Source organism: Vulpes vulpes, chromosome 2 (assembly GCF_048418805.1).
Source record: "Vulpes vulpes isolate BD-2025 chromosome 2, VulVul3, whole genome shotgun sequence".
In the NCBI taxonomy this organism is placed as follows: Eukaryota; Metazoa; Chordata; class Mammalia; order Carnivora; family Canidae; genus Vulpes; species Vulpes vulpes.
In genome coordinates, this window is record NC_132781.1 from 1,710,236 (window position 1) to 1,737,083 (window position 26,848).

The window sequence follows — 26,848 nt, forward strand, 5'->3', positions numbered from 1 at the left end:
TGCGGTTGCCCTCTCCCTTAACGTGTAAGGCTGGAGTCCCGCGGGCCGTGCTCTCAGGCTGACCAGCACCCTCGTCCCCATCCTCGCTCCGATCAGCTCTGCAGAACCGGCGATTCAGCCCAGCCTGACAATGAATCATGGGCCCCTGAGTCATCACCCAGAAAAACGGCCTCTCTCTCAACTGCCCTCGGTGTCGGGCTGACGCTTCACCTCCTCTCACCAGGAAGTCCCCTGCAGCCTGAGTCACAGCGCCCGTTCCTGCTGCCAAAGGGTGATCTGTCACCTTCCCGCCCGCGCCCAGGCCCGTCCGCCTGTAGCGGGGCCCAGTGGCCGGACGGTGAGTGGGGCTGACAGCCTCCAGCCTTCTCCTGCTGCTCTCCATCTCACTCCTGGAAATCCAGGGCCATCTGAAAGCAACGGTCTCCTCCTGCCACAGACAGACAGACATACTCAGCGGCCACCCAGCCTTTCACCGAAGTGCACATCTGGCTGGACCTGGCCTCTTCCCGGGCAGATGGCCTCCAGGGCCTGAACCAGGGCTGGAAGAGGCGGCCCTGGCTCCTGCGACGTGGAGGGCGGGGGCTCTGCTTTCCGGGTCCACAGCTGTCCAGGGCCCCTCGAGGGTGGACCTGCATCTCCCTGGAGTAAAGCCCTCTGTTAGGGCCTCCGACACGCAGCCGTCTCATTTAACTAGGAGGGCGCCGTTCTGCATGACAGCTGTGTTTTATCAAACAATAAAAACAGCAGCTCAAATCCACTTACACAGCACCTCCTGGCTGACTACAGCTTCTCTGTGTGACGTGCAAACTCGTGCTCCTCGATGCTGAGACTTTATTTTATCTAGACTTTAGTTTATTTTCTGCACTTTATAACCTATAGTTTGGAAATTAAGTGGATCATCGAAGCAATTCAATTACTGACATCACAATGGGGAGGCGGGGAGGATAAGCAACGTTCATCAAGGGCCCACAGCAAGCCAGACGTGGAGCTGCACCTTTCCTGGGCCTCGGTGCCGCTGCCCGCACACCTGCCGTGACAGGCCTTCCGCTCCGCCTGCCCGCAGGGGCTAGGCCGCAGGGCAGGTGGCGGGTGCAGTCGGGGAACTGAGACACACAGTACACGAAATCCCAGGAGTGCAAAAGCAAAACAAAACAACTCCACCACCAAACCTTATACAATAAGCCTAACCCAGCATTAAAAGAACGATACTCAGATTTAAAAAAAATGTAATAATGAAAGTGAGTAAAGGAATCATGGTTGACCTGGGACCCAAAGCCGGTCACATCCTCCATGCAGGGGGATCGGGGTAACATGGGGATGCACCCCAGCTGGGTGGCCGTGGTCCCATCCTTGGTGACGAGTCACACTGAGTGCACAGACGGACCTGCGCTGTGAGGGGATGAGGGGGCCCGTCAGCCCTGTGCTCTTCCTCCCAGAACTCGTTGCTGCGGCGTAGTCTCCACAGAAACATCCCGATGGAGGGACGGCCCCAGCACCCCCACAACTGCTGGGCCACCCGAAACCAGGGATGGCCCAGAGGCGCCTGGGGAGACGTGATGCCAGGAGAACCAAGGAAAGCCGCACAGAGCGGGGACTCTGGCTAATAACGACAACGTGCTGACACGGCCTCCTTAGGATTCCACCCGCAGGGGAAAGTGGGGGTGGGCTGTACGGGGCTCTACTGGCCGTCTCGGGGTTTCTGTAAATACCACCTACGGAGCAGTTTCTTAAGATAAAACCTGTAGGGAGAAGGAGACGGAGCAGCGGCGGGCACGGGGCGAGGTGTGCGGGGGCCCGAGCGGGCCAGCCCCTGGCAGGCACCGGCCGGCAGGAGGGCAGGCTCTGGGCTGCAGACTCTCTGGCCGTCCTGGTCACACTCGGAATCCGGTGACGCGGGTCCTCACAGGATGGGGGAGAGCTAAGGCCGCTCATTCTGTCAATTGAGCTTTGTGTGTGAGGCTGCAGGGGGCGGTGGGAGAGGGGGTGCAGGTGCAGGAAGCGAGGCTGGTGGCGTCAGAGCCGAAGAGCAGCAACGGGCCTGCTCTGCAGAGAGCGGAGCGCGCGTGCGGGACCGGGGAGGGGGCCGGCCCAGGGGCGGGGGACACAGAAATGAGATTCTGCTCAGCCTCTTTCCGCTTTTACTCACAGAGCTTGTTCCTTCCTGGCCCCGTGACAGCTTCACACACGGTGAAGCCCTCTGGACCCCCCAAATTTGGATCGGCTTCATAAATATGACACGGAACGTTTTCCCAAGCTCTCGACAATGTGCCCTTGGCACCCTGCTGGCACTCTAAATAAAACTTTATTAACGGTAACTTGGAAAAAGTCTGCCTGAATTGCACACTGACGGCGTCTGCGAGAAAACCCCAATTAACCGCAGCTTAGCTCACAGGAGCATCCTAGTGACCTTCTCCTCCCTGCCCCTCAGCCCCCAATGTGGTTAATTAGCAGAAAGGGGATAACGAGGGGTCTGAGGGACTACCCAAGCACGGCCACCAGCACCCTCTCGCAGGGCCGCCCGCGGAGAGCGCAGGTTGGGCCACATTTTATGTGCTTTCTCATCCTCCGGTGATCCTGCTCTTGACGTGTGACCCCCCCACCCCCATCCCACAACCTGAAGGACAATTTAATTTAAAATGAATATTCTGCAACGTTTGCTTTCTCCCTCTCCCCTCCCCTGTGCTTGTCTGCACTTTCTCAAAGTTGCAGATGGCGTGACGCGTTGCCTGGAAGCTCTCCTAAGAAAAAGGACATTCTCTTACATAACCGCAAAACCACGATCACGCTCGAGAAATACGGCTTCGGTACCACGCTATTATCTGATGTTCAGTCCATATTCAGATTTCTCCCAACTGTCCAAACAATGGCCATTCACAGCTTTTGGTTCGGGGGCCGGGATCCAGACCTGCACTTCCTGGTCATACATTATGAGTCTTCATGTGGAACAAGCTCCCCACATTTTGTTGTCTTTCTTGGATTGAAAAATCTAGAAGAGGTGGTACAGTTGTCCACAGACTGTTTCACAATTTGAAACTTTTAACATCCCTCCTGAGGTCAAAGTGATAAATGGAATCTGCACGTTTATAAGCACAGATTTTGGTAACTGTGGCCGTATGTCCTCACCCGGGGGGCCGTGCCGACAGTCAAGGTAAGGGGATTTCTGCCCTCAGAAGTTTCCTTGTGCCCTCGGGAACCCCTCCTCCCCAGGCAGCAGCTAATCTGTGCTATCTAGGATTTTACATAAATGGGATCGCATAGTATACACCCTTCTTCTCCTGGCTTCTTTCACTCAACGTAACTATCTTGGGGCGGGTATATTCCTTTTTCTTGGCAGAGTAGCATTCCGCTGTGTGGACAGATGACCGCCGGCTTACTCAATGACGCGTCGATGGTCACTTGGGCTGTTCCCGGTGTTCGGCTCTTACAGATAAAGCTGCTGTAACACTGTGCACAATTTTTAACGGATGTATGCTTTCAAGAGACCAGAAGCACTTCCCAGGGCAGGGGTGCCACCTGCATTCCTCCGAATCTGTGCCCACAGGGGACACAGTCTTTTCGTTTCAGACATTCTAACGGGCGTGTGCTGGTGTCTGACTGGTTTTACCTGCCGTGTGCAGAACCACGTCCAGCATCTTTCCGGTGCTTCCTTGCCAGCAAGCTACTTCCTTAGTGAAATGTCTATTAAAACCCTTTGACTATTTTCTGGTCTGTGTGTTTGTTTTCATATTGTGTTTTGAGAGTTCTCGATATAATCTTACTATGAGTTTTTGATCCGATAAATCATGTGCAAATGTTTTCCCATTTTGAGTTTTTTTTTTTTTAAAGGTTTTATTTATTTGTTTAAGAGAGAGAGGCTGAGCAGGGAGCCTGATGTAGGGCTCCATCCCAGGACCTGAGCCGAAGGCAGATGCTTCACCCACTAAGCCACCCAGGCGCCCCTTAAGTTTTTTTTAATGTGGTACCAGGTGTAGACCGCAGTTCAGTTTTTTGCACATGGATGTCCAATAGTCCCAGCACTGCAGGACGAAAACGTGCTCTGTTCTCCGTTGAGCTGAACTATTTGGATCTTTGTTGAAGATCAGCTGACCATGTATGTAGGGGTCTACCCCCGACTTCTCATTTGGTTCCACTGGTTTATTTGTCCATTTTGATGCTGCTTTCAGCTCTACTACAGACGTAGGTAAGTCTTAAAATCAGATAGTGCTAGTTGGTACTAGCCCTTTAACTTCTTTTCTTTTCTCTTTTCTTTTCTTTCTTTCCTTCCTTCCTTCCTTCTTTCTTCTCTGTTTAAAGAAGCTGTTTTGGCTATTTTAGGTTCTTTGCATTTCCTTGTGGATTTTCGAGTCAGGACCCATGACAGGATCTCTCCATTTATTGAGATTTTCTGTAATTTCTCTTGCCAGTAGTTTGTGGCTTCAAGATACAAGTCTTGTGTCTCTTTTCCTGGGATCCATTCCTAAATATTTCATGTTTCCGATATTGTTATAAATGCTTTTTACCTTTTTTTTTAAAGATTATTTATTTATTCATGAGACACACACACACACACACACACACACACAGAGAGAGAGAGAGAGAGAGAGAGAGGTGCAGAGACACAGGCAGAGAGAGAAGCAGGCTCCATGCAGGAAGCCTGATGTGGGACTCGATCCCGGGTCTCCAGGATCACACCCTGGGCCAAAGGCGGCGCTACACCGCTGAGCCACCAGGACTGCCCACTTTTTACTTTAAAAAAAAAAAAAAAAGGATTCATGGGAAACACAGAGAGGCAGAAACACAGGCAGAGGGAGAAGCAGGATCCATGCAAGGAGCCTGATGCGGGACTTGATCCTGGGACTCCAGGATCATGACCCAAGCCAGAGGCAGATGCTCAACCATTGAGTCACTCAGGCATTCCTGCTTTTTTACTTTATTTTTTTATTTTATTTTATTTTATTTTATTTTATTTTATTTTATTTTATTTTATTTTATTTTATTTTATTTTATTTTATTTTTTTATTTATGACAGTCACAGAGAGAGAGAGAGAGAGAGGCAGAGACACAGGCAGAGGGAGAAGCAGGCTCCATGCACCGGGAGCCTGATGTGGGATTCGATCCCGCGTCTTCAGGATCGCGCCCTGGGCCAAAGGCAGGCGCCAAACCGCTGCGCCACCCAGGGATCCCTGCTTTTTTACTTTAATTTCAACTTTTCGTGGTTGATCAATAGTAAATATAAATAAAATAGATTTTGGTGTGTTGGCCTTATAACCTGCAATTTTACTAAGCTCATTCACTAGTAGGTTTGTGGGTTTGTGTGTGTGTGTGTGTGTGTGTGTGTGTGTGTGTGTTTAAATAGATTCAATCAGTTTTTTTACAAAAAGAATCATGTTGACTGAAAAGGAAGACAGCTATGCTTTTTCCTTTCCAACCAGGACACCTCTGCTTCTCTTGTACTACGGGGGCTTCCGGTACGCGCTGGAGAGAAGCGACGGGGGCTGCCACCTAGTCCTATTCCCGATCTTAGACTTGCACCATGAAGTGTGATGTTGGCTGCGGCAGTTTCTGTAGATGTTGTTTGTCATGCTGAGGAAGTGACTGGTTTGCTGAGAGCTTTTTAAAAAAGTCTGAAATAGATTTTAGGTTTTGTCAAATGCTTTCTTTGCGTCATCTTTGAGAATGGTGATATGGCTTTTGCTGTTACTTTTGTTAATATGGTAAATTTCAATGATTTTTTTTTATTTTCAGTCATTAAACCGCCTTACACTCCGAAATAAATCCCGCGGGGTCATGGGTCACGAGTTATCAGCCTTTCTACATGTGGCTGAATTTGATTTACAGAAGTTTTGTTTGGAATGTGTGCGTCGGCCTTCACGAGGGACGCGGTCTATAATGAGTCTGTCTGGGCCTGGCGTTGGGAGAGTCCCTGCTGGTCTCACCTGACGACACGCGACGGTGCTCGTCCGACAGCCACTTCCTCAGTGGCGTGCTGGAATTCACCAGTGGAGCCACCTCGGCCCGGGGCTTTCTCCGTAGGAAAGTTTTAAACTACAGATCCAGTTCCTTTAACAGACACGGTGCTATTCCGACTCACTTCTTACGTAAGAAGCTCCACTCTCTCATTCAAGGAGTGTCTGTTTCTTCAAAGTTCTCCAATATCTGGGCATCGCGTTGTTCGTAGTACTTGTTCGCTATTCCCTCATGTCTCTAGAACCTTCCGGATGCCACTGCTCATTCCTGATTTGGGAAGTGGTGTCTGTTTCTCTTTCTGTGCGGCCACTCGGGGAACAGGACAGATGTACCTCAGGACAGATGTGCCTCAGAACTAGAAAGCAGAAGGGGCCTCCCATCCAGGGACTACGCGAATGGGTGTATAACCAGAGGAAAAGAAATCTGTGTGTTTATTCATTTTATTGGTCTGCTCTAAGAACCGGCTTTCAGTTGAACAGATTTTCTCTACTGCTTTTCTGCTTTCTTTTGCACTGATCTCCACTGTGATTTTTATTTCTCTTTTCCTACTTCCTTCGGGTTTAATCTGCTTTTCTTTTACTAACAGCTCAAGGTTGAAGCTGAGACCAATGATTTAAACCTTCCCTCTGCCAACAGAGGAGGTTTCCCATTGGTGCTGCTTTACTGTGCCCACAAATCCTGATGCTCTGTTTTTACTTCCCTTTAGACGCTTCTGAAAATAATTTTATTTTACGGATTTTATTTTTTCATATCAATGCTTATATAATAAATTATAGTAAACTTTATCAGTATAAACTGAATGTTGTATTATAAGCATATATTTTTCCTACCTTTATTGATTTATAATGGACAAGCAAAAATATATATGATTTTTGTATATTCAACACAACGGTTTGATACACACACATACTGTGAAACGATCACCAGAATCAAGTTAACATCCATGAATTCTCATAGTCCCTTTCTGTGTGTGTGTGTGTGTGTGTGTGTGTGTGATAGGACGCCCTCTCTTAGCTTCCTTGGGGTGCATGACACAGCATGACTGCTACAGTCACCACACTGGATGTCAGCTCCCCAGGTCAGTGGAGAACTGGGAGTGTGTACTCCTTGGCCTGCGTGCCCCCACTCGCACCCCCTGCAGCCCCGGGAACCACTGCCCCCCTCTCTGGCTATATCAGTTCCATTTTCTAAGATTCCACAAATGAACGAGGTCAGCTGGCATATGTCTTTCTCTGTCTGGCTTATGCCATTTAGCACAGTGCCCTCCAGGTTCAGCCATCTGGTCACAAACGGCAGGGTTTTTTTCGTTTTTAGGGCCGAGTAATACTCCAGTGTGTGTGTGTGTGTGTGTGTGTGTGTGTGTGTTTTCTTCATCCACCATTGACGTGTTAACGGGCACGTGGGCATTTCCATGCTTGGCTACCATGAATGATGCTGCCATGAACAGGGGGATGCAGGTCTCTCCACAATAGGATTGCATTTCCTCTGGTTAAGCACCCAGCAGTGGGAATGCCCCATCGATGAGCAATCCCTGCGCTGCCTTCCACGGTGACTGTACCAGGTCACGCTCCCACCAGTGGTGCTTGTTTTGTTCCCCTTTCTCCATGTCCTCACCAACTCTTGATAACTCTTGTCTTTATCAAGATTATCTCAAGGGGATGAGATTCCTTGCGGACAACAGAAGGGCTCTCGTCCCAAGTCATGCCTTCTGTCCCAACACTGTCCCCACGGTGTGGCCACCCTTTGGTCAAATGGCACAGAAGCGTCTGACCCTGTTCTTCCTGCAATCAGCCTCCTCCTTCCCAGACACAACCTGCTCTCTTGAAGACTGAAGTGATCCCTGCCCTCTCCCCGAGCCCTTCAGGGGCCCCTCTCAAGCCGATCTGGCCAATCTGACAGGTGTGAGGTGGTGTCTCACTGTGGTTTCCATTTGCATTTCCCTGGTGATGAGGGATGTGCCTGCTGGCCATCTAGGTGCCTTCTTCGGTGGAAAAATGTCTATTCAGGGATCCCTGGGTGGTGCAGCGGTTTGGCGCCTGCCTTTGGCCCAGGGCGCGATTCTGGAGACCCGGCATCGAATCCCACGTCGGGCTCCCTGCATGGAGCCTGCTTCTCCCTCTGCCTGTGTTTCTGCCTCTCTCTCTCTCTCTCTCTCTCTCTCTGTGACTATCATAAATAAATAAAAAAAATAAAAAAAAAAAAAAAGAAAAATGTCTATTCAGGTCCTCTGCCCATTTTTTAATTCAATTGTTTGAGATTTTGTAGTTAAGTTGCAGGAGTTCCTTATATATTTTGGGTATTAACCCCTTGTCAGATAGATGGTTTGACAATAGTTTCTCCCATTCCACAGGTTGCCTTTTCTTTTAGCAAACTGTTTCTTTTGATGCGCAGAAGCTTTTTAGTTTGATGGAGTCCCATTTGTGTACTTTATAAATATAATACATACATTCTCTTAATGAGTATTTATGTTACTTATGGAATTTATAGGACATTTACAAATTTCAATGTTAAATATTTTATATTTAATAAAATTTATATTTTATAATATAATTATTTAAAGATGACTTATTGAAATGCGTACTGCTTAGTTTCCAGGTGTTTGGTGGAAGTTTTCTTTTCCTCCACGGTTGACGGTTAGACTCCACGGTGGCTACAGGGCACACTGTACGATTTCTGCTCGTCTACTTCGTGGCAGTCGGTTTCAGGGCCAGGCTGTGCTCGGTGCTGCTGGCCCCTGGCGAGGACGTGTGTTCGGCTGCTGCAATGGGGGGCGGCTTCGGTCCCGCTGGCCACGTGCTCTCTCCCCACTCATTTCCCTCCTACTTGCTGGGCCGTTTACTGACAGAGGAGCCTTGACTTCTCCAAGTACGATGATGGATTCTCTGCTTCCTGGCAGCTCCCCTCGCTTTCCTTTCACGTGTTCAGGACCCTGCCGTTACGTGGGTCAATACCCAGGGCGGTCCTGCCCCCGTGGCCCACGGGGTCCGAGAGCACTGTGTGCACTGATCTCCTTTACGGCCCGTGACGCTCTCTGCTCCTAAACCTGCCTTCGTATCAATACGGGCATCCCGGCCTTCTTCACTTAGTGGAGACGTGGAACGCCTTCTGCTTTTAACCTGGTTGTGTCTTCATGTTGAAGCGCATTTCTCGTAGGCAGCACAGGGTTTGTTCTTGCTTGTTAGGACAGTCTGACCACCTCTGCTTTTACCTGGGGTTAGATCACGTACACGTGAGGCCGACACGGTTATGTACAAATCCATCCACCTGTGTTTTTCTATTTGTCCCATCCAGTCACTGTCCCCTCCACTTCATCTTCTTTCGTGTTCCTTGTACATATTTATGACCCCAGGTTACCCCTGTGGGGGCTAACTGGCTTTCTCTCTATCTGTATAAATAAAATCACAGTGATGGCGTGAAGGCGCGTGGTGCCAGTGCTCCGCAGGAAGGCTCAGAAGCTGACCAGTATTTCTCCAATTTCCCCCCCAGCCCCGTTTCTCTACTGTGACCACGCACCTTACAGACCCCACAGCGCCCGTGATGACTGCTTGTTCCACCAGTTGACTATCTTTGACAGGGACTGAAGCCGCAGGAAGAAGTCACGCTTCCTCGTGGAGCGCCCCTCTGGTGCTTCCGTCTCCAGTGTTAGAGATCCCCTCGGTGGGCACAGAAGGCCAGGCCGGCGGCTCCTCCTCGGGGACGTCAGGGCACCAGCCCCCCGTGCCCTCCTGGCGGCGTTCCTGGCCGGTAACCGGCCGCCGTCCTCCTGCTCCTTGTTCCTCCGCTCTCCGTGGTGTGCTGCTTCCGACTCCTTAAATTCATTCTGTTTTCCAGCAATTCGATGATGACTCAGGGAGGTTTTCTTCATATTCCTTGTGTGGGGGTTCACGGAGCTTCCCGGGTCTCTTGGTTTGTTGTTTTCACTAAACTGGAAAATACAGACATTTCTCAGTCAACATTTCTTCAAATATTTTTCCCGCAGGCCCGTGCGAGGGCTCTGAACGCTCATACGTCACGTCACCTTCAGCCGTCCCACGACTCGATGCCTTCTGTTCTGTAAAAATTCTCTTTCCTCAATGTGCTGCATTCGGGTAGCTGTGACCACTAACTTTCTTCTGCGGTGTTCAGCCGGCTGTCCGTCCCGTCCAGCATGTTTTCCAGGCCACACTGAGGCTTCCCTCTCCAGAAGGTTCAGCAGGCCCCTTAATGCCTTGATGTGTCTCAGAGGAACTTTTTTTTTTTTTTTTTTAATTTTTTATTTATTTATGATAGTCACACAGAGAGAGAGAGAGAAATGCAGAGACACAGGCAGAGGGAGAAGCAGGCCCCATGCACCAGGAGCCCGACGTGGGATTCGATCCCGGGTCTCCAGGACCGCGCCCTGGGCTAAATGCAGGCGCTAAACCGCTGCGCCACCCAGGGATCCCTCAGAGGAACTTTTTACGTGGAGATTTCTAGCAACTGTTTCCATGTCCTCATTGGCTAATTCTAACATCGATGAGGGGTCAGAGTGGGTTTTGGTGGGTTTTCCCTCCTTGTTGCGGGTCACGTCTTCCTGCTTCTCCACACGCCTGGCCGTTTCTCCTTGGCAGTGGTGCTGGGTAACACAGTGCACGGGTGACCTGGGATGAGATTCCTTGCGGACAACAGGAGGGCTCTCGTCCCGAGTCATGCCTTCTGTCCCAACACTGTCCCCACGGTGTGGCCACCCTTTGGTCAAATGGCACAGAAGCGTCTGACCCTGTTCTTCCTGCAATCAGCCTCCTCCTTCCCAGACACAACCTGCTCTCTTGAAGACTGAAGTGATCCCTGCCTCTCCCCGAGCCCTTCAGGGGCCCCTCTCAAGCCGGCAGTCACCCCATCCTCAGCCCCCAGGATGTGCCCAAAGTGAGCAAACACGGGGCACCGCAGGCCTCAATCTGTGCTCCGTGCAGGTTTTTATCCTCACGTGGGCAGCCCTGTGCATAAATGACGTGCACTCCGACCTTCGTGGTGGCCATGCCAACGACACTGGGGACTCTGCGCACGGCACGAGAGCCCGCAGAGGCCAGCAGTGACCAAGTGTGACTTCCGGCGAGATGCAGAGGGAGGGGAGTGGCCTCACAAAAGCGCAGGGAACGTTAGTCTCTGGGAGGCGATCAGTGGTTGTGGTAAGTGAGGGTGAGGTAAATGGCACGGTCTCAACCGGAAATATGTCAAAATGTCTCTCAGCGGGATGCCTGCCTTTCAATAAACAGGTGCAACAAGCTGGTTAAGAAAGGAGTTCACTGGAAGGTCCCTGGCACCCGCAGGAGTTACACAACGGTGCAGGCGAGGGCGTTTTGGGCGGCTGCAGACGCAGCTCCCGGAGCACTATTCCTGCTGCGCTGTGCGGAGACAAAGGCAAGGCCCTGAGATTTCCTTGCGGCAGGGCAACGAGGGAGCTGCAGCAGGTGTGCTTGTGGCTGAGCGCTCGGCTCTGGGTGCTGGAGGGAGACAAGCAGGTCCCCAGAGATAGACGGGGCCTGGGAGGCGGTTTCTAGCAGATTCCTTACACCGAGCTATGATGACCACTGCAGATCCCACGAGAACACAGCAGCCAAGCACTGCCAGCTCATAAGGGCCGTCCTTTTCATGGACAGAACAAAAACTGAAGCAGGAATAGATAGTCCTAGGTCTCAAAATAAACACCGCCTGGGTCCAGATACTACAAGGTCCTAAAGATCCTACAGGGACAAGAAGCGCGATGCTTACCCGCGCTCCAGCAGCACTGGCGGCCCATGGTGGGCAGGCGGGCTCTGATGGCATCCCCTTCGTCCCTCTCCTTCGACGGGCTTTGGTCTGAGCTGGGCCCTCCAGCACCCAGGAACCATGATGCGTGGTCCCCTCCGCCAGGAACCCAGGAACAGTATCGATAAATTTCCAAATGTGCCGCACAGAAAGCAGACGCATCGAAGGAGAAGAGAGAGTTTCAGAGTGACTTCCCTGAAAGAGCCCTTCTGTTCACACAGCTTGGCTCTTCAGTGGGAAGTTAAGGTCAAAAGAGAGACGAGCAAACGGTAGAGCACCCTCGCCCACAACAGCCGGCCATCGGATCAGCCAGCGAGGATTTCTGTGTATCCGACACCAGCCGGGCAGACGCGAGACGTATGCTTCTATTCCCTTTATTCTAAAGTTTCCAGGGTGGCCTTCCAGGTCATGGCTCTCGTCTCCGGGCCACGCTGCCAGAAGCACAGCACCAGTAACTTTACAGAGGGGCAGACGACGGGAAGTGAAATGGCTCGCTCAAGTGAACGAGGGCAGCAGGAGGACTCAGATTCGGTATTTTCACTCTTAAATCTAGTGTTTTGGCCAACCTTTCGGAGAGGTCGTTGCTTATCTGAAGTTAGTTCAGTGGATAGAAAGGTAAATATTTTGTCATGTCACAGAATGTTCTGGACACCATCGTGAAGCCAACAAGCCACAGAACATTCTGTGGACACAGCTGCATGCAGGGCGCTGGCCTAAGAAGGGTCAAGGCTGAACAGAGGTCAAGGTGAGCCTGGGAGATACTGTGGGGAGGGAGGGCGGTTGCAGCGCCAAGAAGACCACTGAGACCAAGCACCGCCCAGGTGAGTGGGTCACTGCGTCTGATCAGCAGCGTGTGCGAGTCCCAGTCGGTACCTCCAGACCAGGAAATGAGCGGGGCTTAAGGACGGGGACAGAGCCACCTCGCTGGCCCTGACTGCAGACAGCGTGCCCGCCTGTGCAGAGAGGCCAGGAGAACCTCCCAGTCCACGGCAGGAACTACAGGAGTCGTTAGGCTGCCGCTCGAGATCAATAAACAAAAACAGTAAGACTCCTTTACATCAGAAGTAACCGAGCACCACGGGACCACAGACAGCTGCCCCCAGGGGCGCCGGTGATGTGACACATTCCCCCGAACGCCTGCGACACCCGGATCCTCAGGCAACCGTCACCCCAGGTGGGGGCCTGATGGCAAAGCTCGGGGTGCGCAGGCGGCCGCGGCGCCCAGGGGAGGGAGGACCCGGTCCACGGCAGCCTGGAGTAGCAGGGGCTCGTTCTCGGCACAGCAGAGGCTGCAGAGAGCGGAGGGCAGCGTTCAGGACCGTGGGGGAGCGGCCGGGTGAGGCTCTGGTGACCGGTGCGAGGGCGACAGGGCCGGAGCCCACTCCCCTCCCCGCCCACTGAACCCCTCAAGGAAGCCACGGTAGGAGCATCGGCACTTCCTCCCCACCTTGGCACCTACGGTTCCTCTGAGGCTGACTGGACGGCTTCTGCTGGGGGGGGGGGGGTCTCTGTTCCCTCACGCTGGACCCCCCCTTTGCTCTCCTCCTCTGGCTCTTTGTTCTCCATTCCCCCGGGGGGGCTCTCCGGCAGGGTCACCGGGCACCGGGGGGTCCCCCGCCTCCACCTCTCAGGTGCAGTCCTCCTCACCCGGGGTCTCCTGAACAGTCGCCCCATCACGTCCGCCCCTCCTGCCCGGCAGCCCCTTCCTCAGTTGACCTATAATCTCCTCTAGGCCGAGGCCACACACTTAAAAACCACAGCTTGGATCTTGTGTCTTTGTTCCCAAATCTTTAATGGTTCCTCTCAGGGGGCGAAATGAAGTGGGACGCCCTGCACTTGGAGGGCTCCCCGCGTGTGCCTCCAGCACCTCAGCCCAGTGGGCCGTCTGACCTCCCTGCCCCTCTATGCCCCGTGCAAGCTGTGCCCCCCGCGTGTCTACGCCCATCAGTGCCCCTCGCCCTACGAGTTCTCAGGTCCCTTATGCTCACGGCATAGCCTCCCAGGGCACAGTGGCTTCCCCTGTGTAGCAGAGAACTTGACCCACTGGACGTGAGCCTGTCCAGGGCAGGGACCACTGCCCTTTGCGCCCCGACAGCCTTCAGCATGGTCCTGCCTGGCTCTTCATGGGGCAGAGGTGTGACTGCAGCCCTGCAGGCAGGAGGACAGGGAAGGGGCGGCCACTGGAGAGCAGAGCTGCAGGGCACTGTCCCCCAGGCCAGGGCAGGGGAGGGAAAGCACAGGTGGGACAGAGGCCTGGTAGGGGTCCAGGCGAGGCAGGGCCGAGTTTCAAGAAGGAAGTGGTCGGGGTCACTTCCTGCTAGAAGGCTGGACGGGCAGGGAACAGGCAGCAAGGGATGTAACATAAACGGTGCGTGTGCAGCTCAGGTGACTGGGCCCAGGCCCCAAGGGGATGCACCTCACTTATTCTGGAAGCGGGGGGACCAGCAGTGCCTGGAGAAGCTGCAGGGGGGCAATGGCTCCGAAGACAGAGGCTTGGGTGAATGAAAGACAAGAGACGTGGGGTCGCCACAGGGTGAGGACACGGCGTCAGGGCTGGCAGACCAGTGGCACCCGGCACCTCCGGGAGCCCCGCTCTCCGCACCCCTGCCCAGGCCAGGTTGGCTAACGCGGAGGCCACCTGGCGCCAGCGGGGAGGACCCGGCTACTCACACTGTCCACGGCGAGGATCTTGGCCCAGATGAAAACCAGAAGGGGCCGCAGCTCTCTGGCTGAGCTCTGGAGCAGTTTCAGCACGTAGGGGAAGATGCCCACAGACAAGGCCTGGGGAGAGAGGAGAGCGTGAGCGGCCAGCTCCCGGCAGTCAGGGCGCTCAGGAGGCAGGCGCTGCGGCTCGGACGCCGTGGGCACTGCATTTAGCGCTCGTGGGATCGCGTGAGCCCCACCTGCAGCAAAGGGGCCTCCTCGTCTCTGCATCCGGAGATGCCCCGCCTGGTCTAGAGGCCGCAGTGAACCTGGAGAGGAACCCGTGGCTTCCCGCCTGGGTCCCCCGGCCTCACTCTCAGGCGGCCTCCTTTGCTTTCAGCAGCAGAGCATGGGGCCCCTTAATCACGATTCTCGTGTTTCAAACCACAACGCTCCTGCCCTGTTGGCTCCAACATTCACATTTGCCCTTGAGATGGACCTTCTGAGAAGCACTTGAGCCCTGGGACGGGCCAGTCTGCTGGCTAACACAGGGAGCCGCTGTGCGGGTCGCTGGTGGTGCGTCATCCCGGGGGGCCCCTCTGCTCCCGGGCAGGCGGTGAGAGAGCAGGTGGCCGTCCCACAGGGACAACTACCCGGGCACAGCCTGGTTATGTCAGTCGCCTCAGCACCGGTGCTCTGTCCTTATCTCCAATTTCGTGGAATTCCAGGACACGGCAGACGCATCCCCCCTCCAAGATGGGTGGGGCCTGTGTCCTTTCCGTTTTCAAGGCCTGCATTTAATGGGGGATACGCATCCTGTCTCTGGTTCGGGCAGGTGGGTCTTGCTGGAAGGCCCAACCCGCACCTGTGGCAACACTTCATCTGTCCAGCACCTGTTCATGTTATCAAGATTTCCAATTAGCACAAGCTTAACTCTTTAAAGGGCCAAAATCAAATTTTTAAAAAATGTACCGTATAAATAAAAATCTCTCTAAAGTGTTACTAATACAAGTTTCCCGTTTCCCTGTCTTCTTAAAGAGCACAGTGGTACACTGCAAGCTTTTCCACGGTGACGAAGACACATCGCTACGCACATGACACGCGCAGGCCAAGCCGCTCCAGAGTCACGGGAGACCCCTCCCCAGTGACCTACACGTTCTAAGTCATCTGTACCCCAAGTGCCCTGAGGGTGAACCGTCCCATGGGGAGTGAACTTTTCTCCCCAATTCTTAGACTCCTCCTTTCCTCCTTCAATCTCGGATCACCAAGTCTCACTCTTTGTTGACATTACGTAATGACAAATCTTAAATATATACAAGTGGAGCTAAAATAATATACTGGCTCCTGTGTGCTCATCACTCAGCCTCAGGGACACGAACCCGACGGCTGGGTGCTGCCTCGCACGCCCACTCGTCCTCTCCCAGAATATATGAAGCACATCGTGCTTGCCACACACGTTCATGTGTAAACAGACTTTACCTCCAAAAAATAAGTTCTCTTTTATAAAAGAACCACATGCCATTACACCCCCAAAATGAACAATTATCCTTTAATAATACTGTATTCAGTTTATGTAAAATTTCTTTTCTTTTATGTAAAATTTCTACTTTTTTCAAGAACACTAATTTTTCAGACTTTCAAACTTTTGTTTGCCCACAGAACCAATAAGGTCCGGATACTGCAGCTGTGAGGGGCCTCTCGTGCCTCCTGTGACGTGTATGTTCCCTATCGATACCTCCTTTCCTCGTGATGCAGTTGTTGGAAAACGGGTCACTGTTTGATCTTATTTTTGTCACCATTTTCTGTTTTAAATGGCCACTACCACTCTTTTGCAGAATGAGTAAACAGAGAAGTGTTTTTAAGTTGTGCTGAGCATCAGAGTGTAAAGTCAGCGAATGGGTGTGCACCGGGCACTTGGCCAGAGTAGGAGCACCCTGCTTGGTGGCTCAGGCAGGGGTGAGCCACTCCCTAAACAGCACGGCCAGGGGGCAACACCTTCTGCCTGCAGAGGTGAAGCTTCATGGCGGATGTGAAGAGGCCAGAGCAAAAGCAAACCCTGGAACGCTGTAGTGGCCGGGGCTGCACAGCATGTGTTCCCTGAGGGCCCCGCGGGCTTGCTGCCCGCCCCACAGTCCCCCTGGATGGAGGGTTACCGTCACTCCTCAGCCCTCCCTGGGGTCAGGGCAGGGAGCACGCACCAAGCTCACGGCCCAGGGGCCCAGGTCCAAGAATCGTCCCAGCAAATCCAGGGCTCTCAGCCTGTGCACCTGGCTCAGCAGCACCTGAGGAAGGAAGAACAGGACAGCGTCACTGCAGAGTCGCGGCGCGAGGCGTGATGCCGCGGGGCCGGCTCCGCAAGCTCACAACTGCCCCTGGCTTCATGTGTTCATTCACCCAGGGCAGGTGCTCCTTTCTCTGCAGTCCCGGGGTGTAGGTGGCTTAGGAAAACACTGTATTGTTTTCATTAACAGCTAAAATATACACCCTGTTGAAAGTATTAGAATAGTTTTTAACTGTATTTATTTATTTTCATTTATTTTTAAAGATTTTATTTATTTATTCATGAGAGACACAGAGAGGGAAGCAGAGACACAGGCAGAGGGAGAAGCAGGCTCCATGCGGGGAGCCCGAGGCGGGACTCGATCCCAGGACCCCGGGGTCACACCCTGGGCTGAAGGCGGCGCTAAACCGCTGAGCCACCAGGGCTGCCCTTTAACTGTGTTTAAAAAGAAATCACTGATGATGTTGTGTATGTGGACACTGTCCTCGGGGCACACGCTCCCTTACCTGTTCTAAACTAGATAACCTATTACTGCGTTTCTCATCCTTTGTTAACCTAAACTGAATAAAACACTGTGGCGGTGATTCTGCATCACCGGGCACGTCTGGCCGTGTCTCGCCCAGCGCATGCCTCCCCCCTGCCCGCTTCTGAAAGGATTACCAACTTTCTGCTGTTCTGAACATGCTGTGATAAATGTCCTAACAGGCACATTTCTGTGCACTTATGTGGTTTTTTTCCCCTGGGATAAACCTGAGGGTCGGAGCTATATATACTTTTATTACCAAACCATCCACTACTTGAACCAGCTTGCACCCCCAAAGAGACACGAGTGGGCGCTCTCCCCGAGCCTTTGCTATTGCAGGGCGAGGACGAGGGCTTGCTGTGTGCTCTCTGGTTATCTGACGCGGGGCAAATTACTTAACTTCTTGGAACCTTAATTTCTTAATTCGTAAGAACGGACAACACAAAACAGAGTCCTGAAGGTTTTATTAGATACCAGATTGAGAGCTCCTGGCACCAGCAGCCAGTATGACAGGTAAAAATAAAATAGCCTTTTTAATCTGAATTTCTTTGATTACAGTTGAGGTTGATCGTCTTCTGTCACAGGTTAAGTGGCTATTTTGCTAGTAAACTGGCCACACATGTCCTTACTTTCCTACTGAAATGTTTGGCTTTTCCTTCTCGATGTGGAAGAGTTCTTGCCACAGCTTCTCTTGTTTTCTTTCTTATGTTGGGGTTTATTTATTGATTTATAAAAGACTCTATTCAGGAGAGACACAGAGAGAGGCAGAGACCCAGGCAGAGGGAGAAGCAGGCTCCATGTGGGGAGCCACATGCGGGACTCGATCCCAGGACCCCGGGGTCACGACCTGAGCCGAAGGCAGACGCCCAACAGCTGAGGCACCCTGGCGCCCTGGAATTTAATATTTCTAATGGGGTCACTTCTATTGGCTTCTTCCTTGTGGTCTTTACACTTGAGGACAGGGCCATGGAGACCTCTGAAGGGACTCTGTGTCTGCTATTGCTCCCAGCCAAACCCAGTGTGCATTCACGGGCGTGACAGGGGACAGCAGGGAGCCCCTCCCACCGCCACTAGTTAGCCACAGAGACAGACACACTGCAACAGGCCCCTGTGACGGTGGGACGGGCTGTGAGTCGTGAGCCCCCGCCCTACCTGGGGTGCAGCGAGATCCCTGAGGGCAGCCAGCGTGTGGGGTCCCCAGGTAGCAGGCAGAGGGAATGGGATGGCCTGGGGTGTCAGAAGATGGGTCCCCCAGACCAGCCTGGGGGTTCCCTGAGAGGGGCAGCAGTGAGCCATCCAATGTGGTCGCTGGGGGGATGGACTGGCCAGAGGTGGGATGGAGGGCAGAACTGGGTGGACTTGACTCCCACTGATGGGGAGGAAGAGACTCAAGATGGCCGGGGACATGCCCATGGAACCTGTTGGCTGAGGGAGAAGGCAGGTCAGGGAAGAGGACTCTGGAAGAGAAGATTTGGAATGAGGCCTGAGAAGGATGGGCAGACATGCCAGGGAGGCCGGGTAGACGTGCCCCCAGGGTGGTGCTCCTGGGGGAGGAGATGCTGGGTAGAGGAACTGGTGACGGTGGGAGGTTCCAGTGATGTCACCTGCTCCTGCAGGTCAGTAGCAGGACCTGGGAAGACAGCCCCTGGGGACACGGTGTGGATCGTGTTGGGGTTGTGGGGAGGATGCCAAGTGGAGCTGAGTAGAAATCAAGGGGGGTGAGGAAATGAGGCAGCAGGGCTCCCGTGAGGGTCCTGACAGCACCAGGTCCCGAGAAGGACAGGCAGGCCCAGGGGCAGGAAGTGCAGGAAGAGAAGCGCCCGTGGCCCCTGGAACGCCGTCTTGCCTTGGCCGGCACCTGCTCCAGACCCCCGTCCACACCACTGCCTCCAGACGACGACGTGGGTGTTTGGGGGTGTTGAGTCTCTGGGAACTGGGGAGGTGGTGACCTGATCCCTCTCCCACTGGACTCGTGCCTATCATGTGCCACTGCCGCCTGAAACGGGTCAGGAGGGCAAAGTCGGTGGTAAAGTGTGGGCTTTGGGGCCTGGTTTCCGCCCGGTCACTTCCTGACAGTGCAGCTTAGAGCACAAACCACGGGGACTTCTGTGTCCTCAGCGGGACAGGTGGAGGTGATGACACGTGACCTGGGCTCATTCTCAGAGCTCACTGGGACGAGGTCGGTGGAAGCCCCTGGCGTGTGCCGTCCACCACGAGGGCGTGTCCTGGACGCCGGCCTCACCGCCTGGGCCTGCAGCTCAGGACGCCTCCTCTTTCATAAGCCACTCATTGGCTCTCCTTGTTCTAAAGGAAACAAAACCACCCAAGGTGCTAGTTTCCAGGTGACCCAGGGGGAGCACACCTGCAATCTGTCAAAAATCTAAAATGTCTGTGACCATGAAGGCTGGTAAAGCCCGTGGTCAGATTCCTTTTGTTGTTTAAAACACCAAACGTGGGGCGCCTGGGAGGCTCAGCGGTTCGCGTCTCCGTTCGGCTCAGGCCGTGACCTGGGATCCCAGGGGTCCTGGGATCGAGTACTGCATCGGGTTCCTTGCAGGGACCCTGCTTCTCCCTCTGCCTTTCTCTGTGTCTCTTATGAATAGATAAATAAAATCTTTAATAAAACAACAAAACACACCAAACATGAATAAAGCTGTTTTCTAGGGCAAACTGCAGAGCGATCCACGGTGGAAGAACGGGCAGTGAAGGCCGAGAACCCTGGCCGCACAGGCCTGTCCTGCGCTTCCTGTGTGTGCTGGCCGCCGCCACTGGCCCCAGGCTCCACCAAAGCGTCCTCCTGGCAGATGCAGCAGCGGGACGGGAGCCGCGTTCACAATGCTGTGACGCGATCTGCTGGCGTGCCACGGATCCTGTGATGACACGCACAGGACGGCCTCGCCTGCCTCGGGGGTCCGGTGTCTGAAGACGTTCGGCAAGGAAGGACTTTGTGTTGTGACAGTGTTTTGTGGGAAAAATAAAGATTGTCAATAAAGAGTCCCAGGAAAATGTCAAGTGTTGGTTTTGTTAGACATTATGTGGTCTTTCTTATTCCTTCTGTTCATTTATATCCAAAAACGCTGAAGGCTAGCAGAAATTAAAATTTACGTTAAAATAAAGACTGGCTTTTTGTTTGTACTTTTTATTACTATTATTCCTGTTTCAGACGGCTCTGGGATCCTGGACATTAGAGACAAACAGTCAACGGGATGTTTGCATCTGTGGCGACCTGAACCAGAGATTAGTCGTGGTGGCGTGAGCGCCCACGGTAGCCTGGAGCTTGCCGCGGTGGCTACACTTCGCGTGCCTCATGCACAGACGGCGCTCAGGCTCAGGGGCCAAGGCTTCCTGGGGGGGGCGCCGCTTCTTACAAAAACAGATTCTCTAGCTCTGGTCTGGTGGACCGTGGGGGTCCCTGTGGGCTGGGTGCCTGGGGACCTGGTGACTGGCTCCTGAAGCCACTGATGTAGATAATCCGTCTAACAGTGACATCCCGGTTACTCTCCCGCTGGCATCTGAGAATGACCCTGCGCGTTCAGACCTAAAATTCTCTCCGAAAGTAAAGGGAGGCAGTGAGAGCAATCGGCGTCCTGATGAAGTGGCCGGCCACGGTCCGGGCCTGGGGGTACTGACGCAGCCCTGCGAGATCCCTCCTCTCCCGTCTACAAGGCGCGGGCAGCCCCCGGGTCTGTGGCTGCAATGCGCCCGAGCCACCCGGGGGGAGCAGACAGCAGTGTCACATCCGACAGGTGACCACAAGCGCCTGCCCTTGCGCTGTGGGGACCGAGAGACTTCCTTCCTAGGCCTTCTGTTTAACATTCTTTTAAAGTCAAGAAAAGACCCCGGGCTGGTCGGGGAAAGTTACTTCCAAGCTTACGTTCCCAGGAGGGACTGCAAATCAGCTGGCCTGAGAAGACATTTCGCTTGACCCTGAAGGTCAACAGCTAAAGCCTCTGAGTCTCCGGGCACAAAAAATTCTCTCTGGCTCGTGGGAAAAGTAGCAGGGACTGGAAAAGCCACAAAGTCTGCATTAAAATTCTTCCTTCCTTAAGCAATACTTTCTGACTTGCCAAGGCCCTAGAGGATAATTTATGGGTAACAGGGTCCAGGCTTTGGCAAAAATAAATTTCCTCAAGATAAGAGGCGTGAAGTTAACTAATGAGAAGGAGGCTGACCCCGTGGGCTCCAGCGCACGAAGCGGGTGCCCATCCGCCCTTCCCTTCTTGTTAAGTAGAGGATCCCGCATCGATCCAGGCCGGGCACAGCCCAGGAGAGCCCGCCAGGATGATGAAGAGCCTGCTGCTTGCGGCTGTTTGAGAGGCCAACGCCCCCCCTCTGCTCTTTCAAGTCCTGTCCCTGACGTCGGCACCAGGACGCTGGCTCTGTGAGGGCCGCACATTCCCCAAGGGAGTGTGGACTGTACGTGGAACGTTGAAAAGAAACACCGGCGTCAGGCCACATCCAGCAGGACTGTTTGCCAGACCCCGTGTGCTTGGCATCCCGCCCCGGCGTGGGGAAGGACGGAGGGCACGCAGTCGTGCCGTGGAAGTCACAGGATGGCCAGCAGGACCTCCACAGGTGAACAGGCTGGTGACCCGGGAGGAGTGCGGGTCCCACCTGCGCCACGGCGTCCCTGGGGATCCGTCTGCTCCCACCTGGCCAGCGCGAGCACGGGTGAGCGAGGGAGTGCCGACGGCTGCTGCGTGGTCAGCGTTGTCTCGTCCTTAGTACCGAGAAATTCTTTATTTGAAATAAAAATTTATTTGAAAATTTTTTTTCAAGTTTTTCAAATAAATTTTCATTTACTTGAAAACACGTGCACTTACAGCTCACACCAAACTCGGGATGGTCCTAATCCTGCAGCCAACTATCCCCGTGCTCTAGTCACAACGTGAACCACCGTGCACAAGGCACCAAGCCGCGTCGGGGGGCGCAGACCGTCTCTGCGGCACGTCGGCCACATTCCCGGCCCTCTGCCCTCTGCGGGGCCCTGCGCACAGGCCCGGACCAGGTGAGACCTCCGGTTCCGTTGCCGTGAACAGTCTCCGAGCCTGCTGCGCGGTGCACCCAGAGGCGCTCGGCCGCGCCCTTCCCACAGGTCCACCGTCCCGGACACAAACCTTCTGTGAAGACTGAAGATCCCCCCGGGCGGAAGCCGGTATCCTGCCCTCCTGCCCCACCGGACCCCACTAACCAGACAAGTTAGCTAACGGGGACCCGCGGCAACGAGCTTCCAGCCCTCCGGCGGGGTGTGGGTGACGTTCCCGCGAGCACGGACACGGGCCGTGGGAGGGGCTGGCGGCCTCCATGGAAGGGCTGCCCGTCACCCAACGACCCGCCGTCCGCGGGCACCGGGCTGGGGCCCCGAGCGCTGTCTGCCATGTGGCCACCGCTCCTCTCCCGCTCCTCCCGTGTGCACCTGCAGCTCCCGTCCTTCCAAGCAGGTGCCCCGGAGCGCATGTGCTGCAGTGACCACAACCCAAACTGGCGTTGAGAGGACAGTGGGGAAGGGAACTCCGACGTCCCAGGAAAGCCCTTCCCCAGTACGTCTGCCCTGGCTCCGACTTCCCCCGGCGGGGGGCACGGCCACGGCGCCGCACACCCGCACACACATCCCGGGCTCCAGTCCCTTCCCCGATCGCTCATCTGAAGGGACTCACCTGCAGGACAATGGGAAGTTGCTCGGGTGGGTTCCTGTTCTCCACGCCCATCGTGAGCCACACCTGGAACGCGGTCAGCTGCTCGGCAAAGAACGGACTGTGCTGTGGGACAGGCAGGGGCGTTAGTTAGGGACCCGCCGCTCCTGGTCAACTTGCCCGACACGCCCACGTCTGCCCGAGGCCGACGGTCCAGGTGAGGGATGCGGGGGCAGGGCAGGGGCGAGCGAGCCGACTGCAGCGGCAGGAGCACGGGTGGAGTCCAGGATAACTCGGCCCGAGCCCCGGAGGGGGGTCCCCGGCCTGAGGCGGGAAAGGCGCTCAGAGCCGGGGAATTCCTCCTCGGGCGTGTTGAGTTCCAGACACCCACCCGCACCCCTACCCGCACCCCGCGGCCCCTGGACGGAGCCCCGAGACCCACGCGGCACCGCAGGAGGACGGGGGCGGCGGGCAGGGGCGGGAGAGCCGATCTGCCGGGACTGGCTGAGAGGCGCAGCCGCGGGTACCGTGGGGTGCGCTCGGGCCGAGAGGGAGGGGAACCTGGAGGCGGCAGCGCAGATGGTTCTGTGAAGGGACCTGGCTGCCAAGGGTTAGGGCCGAGGGGACCGGGCTGCCTGGTGGAAAACTCTGGTTTAAGGGTGGGAGGGTGAGGGCGCTTCTGTAAGCGGACGGAGCAGACGGGCAGGGGGCTCCCCACCACAGCCTGGGGGCTCTCATGGGGCGGGCCCGGGAGGCAGCCGGGCCTGGATGCAGGGGCCCGGGGGGTCTCTCCCTCACTTATATTTCTCGGGAAGGCAAGTCACAGTGGGGCCGAGCGGCAAGGGAAGGAACTCTGTGGGGACTGCAGTGGGGTCACAGGGGCTCCTGGTCCTGGCCCCAGTCAGCGGAGAGAGGGGCCAGCAGGCTGCAGGACTGCCGGACCCATGCACTGGGATCAGAGGGTCAGAGAGATGGTGGGAGGGGGGACGCCTCTCCCCGCAGGGTTAGGGACCCGGTAAAGCACAGAAGGAGCGGCTCAGGCCGGAGGGAGGAGCTGGCCGCTGGGTTTGTCACTCTGACACAACTGTTTTCACCTAACACATGGTTCTGCTGTCCCCGAGCCCCAAACAAGAAGACCTGAGTTACAAATCTCTGTCTCTCCACCCTACCCTCCCTTTTATTTCCCAAGCAGGAGAAGCAGTGTCTGTATGTAAGGAACACGGGGACAGGAATGTGCTGTGGCCCCGGGCTGGCGTGTGCGGACACACGAGCATCCACAACTTTGAGCTGTGGGCGGGGCCTGGGCATGTCCTTGAGCTCAACTCTGGGCCTGCTCGCTGCACAGCACCCACGGAGGAGCCACCACGATCCTCCCTCACGTCTGTCACGTGAGAAGCCAGTGGACAACGCGCGCCACCCAGGAATCCATGCTCCTGCAACGTCAGCTTGCGTCGGGTGAACCAAATCTGGAGGGCAACCTGTGAGTTGGGATGGAGCCCCCAAACTGGCTTTCCTACTTTTAAGTGTGAATTACTCATAAATTGGTTAAAAACGGCAACCTCATTAAGCTCCCCTCCCTACATGTGGGAGACCTCCGGTCCCTGAGGGGAGCTCGGGTAATTCACATCATCCCCGCTCTTTCCTCCTCCTTCCAAGTTAGTTTTAGAATTACGGACGTTCTCGTGTTGCTCATTGTGGGAAATACCATTCTACACAGAAGGAAGGACAAGCGTCCCTCATCTCTGCACCCAAACTGACAAAGCGAAAGCCTCTGCCATGGAAGCGCGCGGTGAGGTTTGGGGTGCTCCTTACAGCATGGGGGAGCCGACAAGCGAGGGCAGCCCCCGACACAGGCGGGGCTCAGGTTCTAAATGACGTTCCACGGGACATCTTGAGAGCTGCCCCACGCGCACCTTACGATGATGCACAGCTGGGGTTTTGGGCCAGACTTCCGAGATTACCTCCATCGCGTCAGAGTTGCTGCGTAGATTTTAGGGAAATTGGAGCCCAGGAGGGGCGTTCTGGGGCACAGCTTGCGCAGGCCTGGGCGGAGGTTCTGAGTCCTGGGGCCTTGTGTCCAGGGCCTCCCGGGACAATACTGAGGCCAGGCAGGCTGCTCTGCTGTCAGCCCATGTGTCAGATGGCCCGAGGGCCTGAACAAAAGGAGGGCCTGAGCGGCAAGAAGATCCACACCTGACCACTGGGGGACCTAGAAAGTCCTTTGCTGTCGTTGTGAGAGAGGAAGGGGTTAATCTCAACACACTTCTTCCTCCTCCCCCCCGGCTTGCCATCCCTGGTCCAGACACACCTACACTGTCCGTGCAGTGATCTACTTGCTCTTCATGACCTCACCAGTTAAAAGAGGAGACGAAAGAAAACTGCAGTGACCAGGAGTGTTCAAATCCCAGCCCCCTGTCAGAGCTCAGCTTGCAGAAGGGCTCTTTAAGCCCCTTAAGAGCCGGTCATCCACTCTTCCTACCGTGTGCAAATGCTCCTCCTCTCTCCCCGTGTCAGCAAATGACAATTCTGATTGGTCTCCTTTCCATTGTGGATTAAAATCTGTCCTCCCAACTATTGACCTTGGAAGAGTGACACTCGTGCTGGGCTTTGTTTTGGGCTATCCGACAGTGAGGTTTTAAGATGAAGCCAGTAATTTATAGAAAATTATTAGAACAAAGTAGAGAACTCAGGAAAGCTGCTGCATAAAATCACCTATAAACACTATGTATACAAAGAAAAACCGTAAATGCAATTTAGGGAGATACCATTTGTAGTCAGGTTGATGGATGGGAAGACTCGACATTGCTGAGACGCCCCCAAGGCCATCTATGGATCCAGGTAATCCCTATCAAAACTGCCTTCATAATCAAGCATGCTCAGTACCCGTGTGAGGGCAAAATGACCAATGAGTAGAGCCGAGAACCCAGAAGCGGCCCCACAAAGATGGTAACGTGGTTTGATGTAAATAACACTGGGTGAGCTGAACATCCATGTGTGGAAAAGCAAATCTCGAGCCCTACCTCACATCAACCATGTGAGTGAATCCCAGATGGACTACAAGCCTAAGAGTAAAACAATCAAGCTTTCAGAAGAAAAAGACAAGAACACCCTTTCAGGGGTGTTCCTCTCAAACATTTCTTGGACAGGATACCAAAAGTCTTAAGCAGTAGGAAAAAAACTGGCAAACTGGATTATGTTAATTCAAGAAATTTCTATTTAAGAAAAAACAAAAACAAAAAACACTGAAAAAGTGAAAAGTCCAAAGTGGGGGAAAAAAAGATATTCATAATGAGTGACAAAGGATTTGTATTCAGAATATACACACAGTCACTACAAACCAATAGAAAACAGAACATAAAAGAAAAATCAAAAGATCAGGCAATTTACAAAAGAGGATATTCAAATGGCCAATGAAAATACACAACAGTGCTCAACACTATTAACCATCAGAGAGATACAAGATAAAACTTCAGTGACATGCCTCTTCACATTGAACCAGAATAGCCAAACAAAGGGAAAAAAAAGTCGAAAACATCAGGTATTTATGAGGATACAGGGCAACTAAAACACTCACAAGCTATGGGTAGGAGCGTAAACTGATTCGGTCACTTTGGAAAACCGCCTGGCTGCACCTACTAAAACTGCCCATAGGCATCCCTGGGGACCCGAACTATCGCTCCTAGTGTGCACCCCGGACATAAATGCACCAGAGGCAAGTAAGACATTAGGAGCACCCGGACTGGGCTAGTACAGCATGGGACGCATTCACCTCGGGAGCAAAATTTAAGGGGGCACCAAAAGACTCAGTCATTGAGATTACAAAATACTTTAATGCAATATTAGAAAAAAATCATTGCAAACATCCATAATGAATAAAATATCAAAATTTTAAGTAAAGACAGCCTCACAATTACTACTTCTCCTTTCCTCAGGCTCCAGGGACTCGGCCTGGCCCGGGCCCAGCATTATTTGTAGGGCCTGCAACCTGGAAACTCAAAGTGCCCGCTGGCCAGAGTGTGGCAAACGGCCTTCGAGAATGCCGCCCTGTGATAAGCG

At 54.0% G+C, this 26,848-nt stretch overlaps 1 protein-coding gene across 3 annotated transcripts in view; it reads right to left on the reverse strand.

The window, feature by feature from the left end:
* RPTOR (regulatory associated protein of MTOR complex 1) overlaps positions 1-26,848 on the reverse strand; it is a 329,546-nt gene that overhangs the window by 67,410 nt on the left and 235,288 nt on the right. For all 3 annotated transcript variants that reach the window (XM_025999917.2, XM_025999918.2, XM_072746474.1), the window contains 3 exons: positions 22,817-22,918; positions 16,554-16,637; positions 14,383-14,493 (listed from right to left, as the gene is read on the reverse strand). In XM_025999917.2, the coding sequence (XP_025855702.1) occupies positions 14,383-14,493; positions 16,554-16,637; positions 22,817-22,918 (297 nt within the window). The remainder of the gene's footprint in view (positions 1-14,382; positions 14,494-16,553; positions 16,638-22,816; positions 22,919-26,848) is intronic.